At 49.3% G+C, this 7,500-nt stretch overlaps 1 protein-coding gene across 2 annotated transcripts in view; it reads right to left on the minus strand.

The window, feature by feature from the left end:
* The window catches only part of shisa6a (shisa family member 6a), a 71,708-nt gene extending 64,434 nt beyond the window's left edge, over positions 1-7,274 (minus strand). The window contains exons 1-2 of one of the 2 annotated variants that reach the window (XM_035524888.2): positions 6,341-7,274; positions 4,863-5,795 (exon numbers count right to left, since the gene is read on the minus strand). In XM_035524888.2, coding sequence (XP_035380781.1) covers positions 4,863-5,407 — 545 coding nt within the window. In that variant the 5' untranslated portion in view covers positions 5,408-5,795; positions 6,341-7,274. The remainder of the gene's footprint in view (positions 1-4,862; positions 5,796-6,340) is intronic. The other variant, XM_035524887.2, reaches the window with a different exon arrangement.
* Between the last annotated feature and the right edge of the window lie 226 nt (positions 7,275-7,500).

Below are 7,500 nucleotides of genomic sequence, written 5' to 3' on the forward strand. Positions count from 1 at the left end.
TGTGTGCTGGAGTGCTCTGATAACTCTCTGTGTGTGCTGGAGTGCCGTGATCACTCTGTGTGTGCTGGAGTGCTCTGATCACTCTGTGTGTGTGCTGGAGTGTTTTGATCACTTTGTCTGTGCTGGAGTGCTCTGATCACTCTGTGTGTGTGCTGGAGTGCTCTGATCTCTGTGTGTGTGCTGGATTGCTCTGGTCACTCTGTGTGTGCTGGAGTGCTCTGATCTGTCTAAGTGTGCTGGAGTGCTCTGATCACTCTGTCTGTGTGTGCTGGAGTGTTTTGATCACTCTGTCTGTGCTGGAGTGCTCTGATCACTCTGTGCTATGATCACTCTTTGTGTGTTCCAGAGTGCTCTGATCACTCTGTGATATGATCACTCTTTGTGTGTTCCAGAGTGCTCTGATCACTCTGTGTGTGCTGGAGCGCTCTGATCACTCTGTGTGTGCTGGAGTGCTCTGATAACTCTCTGTGTGTGCTGGAGTGCCGTGATCACTCTGTGTGTGCTGGAGTGCTCTGATCACTCTGTGTGTGTGTGCTGGAGTGTTTTGATCACTTTGTCTGTGCTGGAGTGCTCTGATCACTCTGTGTGTGTGCTGGAGTGCTCTGATCTCTGTGTGTGTGTGCTGGATTGCTCTGGTCACTCTGTGTGTGCTGGAGTGCTCTGATCTGTCTAAGTGTGCTGGAGTGCTCTGATCCCTCTCTGTGTATGTTGGAGTGCTCTGATCCCTCTCTGCGTGTGCTGGAGTGCTCTGATCTATCTGTGTGTGCTGGAGTGCTCTGATCTCTCTGTCTGTGCTGGAGTGCTCTGATCACTCTGTGTGTGTGCTGGAGTGCTCTGATCCCTCTCTGTGTGTGCTGGAGTGCTCTGATCACTCTGTGTGTGCTGGAGTGTTCTGATCACTCTGTCTGTGCTGGAGTGCTCTGATCACTTTGTGTGTGTGCTGGAATGCTCTGACCACTCTCTGTGTAGGCTGGAGTGCTCTGATAACTCTCTGTGTGTTCTGGACTGCTTTGATAACTCTTTGTGTGTGCTGGGGTTTTCTGATCACTCTGTGGGTGTGCTGGAGTGTTCTGGTCACTCTCTGTGTGTATTGGAGCACTCTGATCACTTTGTGTTTGCTGACTCTACAACAGTATTCTGGGTGGTGACTGCATAAATGGCCTGTAACTAACCCACCTCTCCACCCTATCAGAATCAGGACACTAGGCAGGGTGTGGCAGGTTGGGGCTGCGTGGGGCTGTTCTGGACTCTGTTGGGCTGTAGGGCTGTGCTGAGCTGGGTAGAGGTGTGGGGGCTGTACTGGGTTGGGCTGGGCTGTGTTGGGCTGGGCTGGGTTGGGCTGTGTTGTAATGTGCTGGGCTGAGCTGGGCTGTGTGGTGCTGTGTTTTGCTGTCATGGGCTGTGCTGGGCTGGGCTGGGCTGTGTTGTGCTTTGTTGTGCTGGGCTGTGCTTTGCTGTGCTTTGCTGTGCTGTGCTGGGCTGGGCTGGGCTGGGCTGGGCTGGGCTGTGTTGTGTTGTGCTTTACTGTGCTGGGCTGTGCTGGGCTGTGCTGGGCCGGGCCTTAACCGTACTGGTTGTCCTACTTCTCCAGTCTGTCCTGGCTGCTTTAGTCATCGCAACGCAGAACTCCACATCATGCTCGCCCTGCTGAGGTGTCCAGCTCTCTGCGTTCTGTTGTGCATGACCCACTTAGCCCTTGTGCACCTGACACAACCTTCCACTGTACAGGAGAACCCCACTGTACAAACCTGAGAATGGCTGTCACTCTTCACTGGGAACCGTGGCGATGTGATGCCCCGCCTAGTGCAATCAGATTACCTACACGTACACATTCTAGTCTAAGTGAGTCCGGCAGCAGGCTCTGGTTTTGTGTACAGGGCGTGTTTGCCCTGGAGGAGCACGCAGACAGCAGAGCCTCTGCACCTCCTCTGCTCCTCTGAACCTCTCTCAGCTGCTGCTGGACTCGGGGCTTCTCCACAGCACCCAATCAGGTGTGTTAACCAGGAGGAGGGGAAATACAAGGCAGTAAGTCTCTAGATCAGTGCACCTGCTCTAGATCACAAAGATGGCATCCAGAGACCAGCACAATGCTTGTGCACCGAGCAGCATTATGAAGAGTAGCTGATCTGAGATCAGACTTCCCTCGGCCATGTCAATCACATTTGTGTTACACTGGGGTGCTAGCTCCATCACAGACTCCAACTCCCATAATCCTCATTCCCCTGCTCCCCCTGTTCTAAACCTGTTTGCCCCTCCCCGCATATGTCAGGTCGATGTGCGTTTACCTGCATTTCAAGGCCATCTTTGTCATATGCACTGGTGTTTTGTCCCTTGTTTTGCGATGCCAGTTTCTCCATTTTGGATGATTCTGTTTTGGATGATTCTATTCATTAACACACTGCTTTACTCAATAACACACTGTTCAACTCACTAACACCCTGCTTTATTTACTAACACACTATTCTCTTCACTAATACACTGTTTTATTCACTAAAACACAGCTCTATTCACTAACACACTACTCACTCTGTCTATCCCCCAGTCTGTTTGTCTGTTTCATCACTGCCGTGTGGTCATTAGCTCTGTAGCATCGCACTGACTGAAACAGGAGCAGGCTCTGATCACTCTGTGTGCGCTGGAGTGCTCTGACCACTCTCTGTGTGTGCTGGAGTGCTATGATCACTCTTTGTGTGTTTCAGAGTGCTCTGATCACTCTGTGTGTGCTGGAGCACTCTGATCACTCTGTGTGTGCTGGAGTGCTCTGATAACTCTCTGTGTGTGCTGGAGTGCCGTGATCAGTCTGTGTGTGTGCTGGAGTGCTCTGATCACTCTGTGTGTGTGCTGGAGTGTTTTGATCACTCTGTCTGTGCTGGAGTGCTCTGATCACTCTGTGCTATGATCACTCTTTGTGTGTTCCAGAGTGCTCTGATCACTCTGTGCTATGATCACTCTTTGTGTGTTCCAGAGTGCTCTGATCACTCTGTGTGTGCTGGAGCGCTCTGATCACTCTGTGTGTGCTGGAGTGCTCTGATAACTCTCTGTGTGTGCTGGAGTGCCGTGATTCTGTTTTGCGTAGCCCTGCTGTCTGGATCTCCTGGACTCTGCCTGGATTACTGCTGTGGCTTTGGGAGGTGGGACTTTGTCTGTTTGCCTGCTTTATTAAAGTTGGGGCTTTTCTTTAGAAACCTGTGCTGCACTTGGCTTCTGTATCTCAGCCTGACATGGAGAGCCGTGGAGGTGCAGACCTGCCAGTTGAACTCTGCTGAGATGTTTCTCAGAGAGAGAAAACAGTCCAGATCTCTCCTGGCAGAGAGAATATGCAAATGTGAAATAACCTATTTAGTTCAAGAATGCCACAGTTAAGTGAGACAGACGGACACAGTGACATCTGTCCCTGTCCTTTAGTTAAGTGAGACAGACAGAGACATCTGTCCCTGTCCTTTAGTTAAGTGAGATAGACGGACATGGAGACATCTGTCCCTGTCCTTTAGTTAAGTGAGACAGACGGAGACATCTGTCCCTGTCCTTTAGTTAAGTGAGACAGACGGACATGGAGACATCTGTCCCTGTCCTTTAGTTAAGTGAGACAGACGGAGACATCTCTCCCTGTCCTTTAGTTAAGTGAGACAGACGGACATGGAGACATCTGTCCCTGTCCTTTAGTTAAGTGAGACAGACGGCGACATCTGTCCCTGTCCTTTAGTTAAGTGAGACAGACGGCGACATCTGTCCCTGTCCTTTAGTTAAGTGAGACAGACGGACATGGAGACATCTGTCCCTGTCCTTTAGTTAAGTGAGACAGACGGCGACATCTGTCCCTGTCTGTTATGTGCTGTGATTTAGCTCCTTTTACTAACTGAGCCCTTGTGATGAAAGACTGTACATGTCCATTTAGTGTTTTCCACATTCTACAAAATAATATCAATCATATAAAGCATTATTGACTGTTTAATTTTTAAATCCCCACATGAATGAAATGAGGTAAGTGGATAGAAAGCATATTTAGCTTTGTAATGTAATTTTAATGTTAAAGTTGTACAAAATCAAAAACTGATGACACAAAAAGCTTCGTTATAGCACTCTAGAATAATCTTACCTGCTACATTTCTAATTCTAGAATACTTTTCTCTTCTACAATTCTCATTCTAGAATAATTTTACCTTCTATAGTTCTCATTCTAGTATCATCTTACCTTCTACAGTTCCCAATCTAGAATAATCTTACATTCTACAGCTCTCATTCTAGAATTCTTCAAAGCTGCTGTTTCTTCTTTATCGAGGCAGATGGACTAAGTGAGTGTACTGAATATGTGAATCAGTAGGGACAAATACCATTACCCAGCCACGTCTCGTGGGTTTCACCCTGATAGGAGGATCTGTGGTACGGTGGGCGTGGCTTCCGCAGGCTAAAGGATTCCGTTTCACACCGCTTCACTCTGTTTATGGGTCTGGACTGTGCCAAAATTACCTGCCTTTTTTTTCCCCAGAACAGTGATTTCAGGTGGCTATGCTGTATATAGCACGACCTCTTTCCCAAATGCAGCCGCAGTGCTCCCGCGGGATCTGTTCTAGGTGAATGGCTTCCAGTTTCCGACTTTATACAGACCATAATAAGCAAAGGCAGGGAGTTCAAATCTGCCATCGGTGACTCGAACAAACAGTAAAGAGAAACGTCGTTTCACGTCCTTTCGGTTTATAAACCCTGCATGAGCTAATATAGAACATCTGCACATTTCAATTTTCCTTCGCCGTTGTGTCAGGTTTACTACACAAAGCGCTTTCGCAAAAACATTCCTTTCGCTCACCTGCGCGCGTTCATTTCTCTTTCGCTCACCTGCGCGCGTTAATTTCTCCTTCGCTCACCTGTGCACGTTCATTTCCTGCGGAGGTCTGGTGGCTTTGTCGTAGGCTACCTTCACGGAAATCCCGAGAACGACGATGAAGGCGACCACGCCGCAGGTGATGTAGACGGTAGTGTTGGTCTGATCCAGCGCTGGATCGTACGTGTTGCCCGTTGGCGCCGGGGACGGCGGCTGCGTTTTGATCCAGTCCGGCGTGTTGTAGTTCGTGCAGGCTTTCTGCTCCAAGCGCTTGGCTCTCACGGGACAGCAGAAGCGCAGGAAGCAGCTCCCGCAGCAGTACCGGTGGTCGGTGTTGTTGCACGCGAATTCTTTGTCATATTGGCCGCTCACGTCGTAGTAACCAAGACAAGTGTCGTGGTCACCGACCACAGGCGCGTGGAGCTGCGTGACCCGTCGCGGCACCGCCGTCGGTGCGAGGGTGCCGTTCACATCTTTTACCTTCGGAGTTCGTCTGGGCGCGTTTTTGTGCTTCTTGCTCACGGCTGCGCTTAGCACGCACAGCGGGTCTAAGGATATGAGGAGCAACAGAAGATGTCGCATCCCCATGACTTCGGCTCGTCTTCGTTCCCGCGGCTACGGCGGTTTTATTTTACTTTTCGCCTCGAGGTCGCTTCACGACAAACGGCGCGCGCTCCTCGTACGCCTTGCCGGGTTCTGCGCCTTTCCGCGAGGGTTCATCTTCTTAGCCCCGATCCTCACGCGAGCCTGCGCTAAGGTCATACTCTTGGCTCCGGAACAGGTGGCTGTCAGGTCAGGTCAGCAAGCGCAGCCTCACCGTCACACATTCTGCGCCGCTCGAAGTCACTTCACCGACAGAGCGATAGCCTAAGTTTTGTTTTGTTTGTTTGTTTCAGCACGAAAACTTGTCTGGATCTTGAAAACTTGTTTAAATCTTCTTTAGGGTCAGAGCGGATGTCTCTCACGTGTTGTTCGCCTTGGGGAAAGGGAGACGCGGGAAAACTCAACTGAATAATTTCATGTTTGACAAAGTTGAATTAAAATGTTTTCACAACAGTTATGTGTACTGGGAATCTTTACTGAATTCCTGCCGCAGAGCAGACGATTTTCACGTGTCTCCTCTAAATATTAGGACCGGAGGCATTCCGTGAGTCCGGCAAATTATTTCAGGACCCTGGACAGCACTCCGGTCGCTGTAGCGCATGAACGAACTCGCGTGCAGCGTCCAGTTACAGTTTATAATAATAATAATAATAATAATAATAATAATAATAATAATAATAATAATAATAATAATGCAAACATATGTATTTAGCCAAACGTAAGCAAAGAAGAAAACATTTAGACTTTTAATCTGTAACTCGTTAATAACTGCAGCGGCACCAATCCAGTAAAGCTAAATGGACCCTCGAACGTCAGTAAGAATTTTAATCCGTTTGCTTGCTATTTTTTCAAGAATAAACAAAAAAAGAGAGAAAAGTGTCGTAATCGATGCAGAAGGAAAAAGGAGGCGGCACTTACTGGCATCCGACTCCGGACAGCTCCATCTCCGCGAGACCACACGACAACTTCACCGCACAGCAACAGAGGGGAAGGGACTCCTCTCCGCTTCGACCCGCCTCTCTCTCTCCCTCTCTCCTTCTCTCTCTCACTCAGTAACACACACACGCTCTCCCTTTCTTTCTCTCTCTCTCTCTCTCTCTCTCTCTCTCTCTCTCTCTCTCTCTCTCTCTCTCTCTCTCGCTCTCTTTGTACGTAACTAACACGTTAGGTAACACGTTGATTACAAACCATTCTCATGCGCTTTGTAGCCGCGCGCCCGACCATGCCCGCGTGCTTTCTGTCAACTACTACAAGACGCTCTAAACTGTGTTAGCGGACCGCGAGCCATTTACGCACGCACGCACACACACACACGCACGCACGCGCGCGCGTGCATCCACAGAGCGACAGAGGTGTTTGATGAAGTGAAAGGGTCAATATTGTTCGAAGTTGGTAGAACTGTAGGTCGCGTTATAGACAGAGCGCGCACCAAACGCGCCACTGGCAGCTATTCTGCCATCATTTATTATCGAGCTGTAATCTGAGATCCGTACGGCATTTATAGTTTGTATGTTGCGATTCTCCGAAGATTGACATAACTGTGAAATATGATGCTTGTTTCCAGGCGATGCACAAAGCAGGACCCGGTAAAGCGCGCACACCAAGGAAGCAGTGGCAGAGCGCGGGCTAAATGCGAAGCGTGTCTCGAGAACGGGGCTGAAACGAGACGGCGAGAGCTCATCTGACTGGAACGCGACCTTTCAAACGCAGCAGGCCGAAGAAAGCTGTCATTGGACAGCAGAGAAGAAATGGCAAGTGTGAGAATGATATTATGAACACCAAGAATTGACAAGCGAGACTATTGAGGCTATTAAAATAGAACTATACTTGGCCTGTGTGTGTGTGTGTGTGTGTGAGAGAGAGAGAGAGAGAGAGAGAGAGAGAGAGAGAGAGTGGCTTTCGTGGTTAGGGAACAAAACGTTATGCACGAGGACACCACACAGCACACAGCTGCTCTCCTCTCTATACTTTGAAAGCGAATGTTTTAAAAGCGCCGAGGTGCCCACTGGGATAGTAGCTATATGGCCCGTAGTCCACGTAAAGACACCGACGTCTGATCAGTCCATCTCTTCGATCGC

The sequence above is a fragment of the Electrophorus electricus genome, chromosome 6 (genome assembly GCF_041902795.1).
Source record: "Electrophorus electricus isolate QZ-2024a chromosome 6, ASM4190279v1, whole genome shotgun sequence".
Taxonomy (NCBI): domain Eukaryota; kingdom Metazoa; phylum Chordata; class Actinopteri; order Gymnotiformes; family Gymnotidae; genus Electrophorus; species Electrophorus electricus.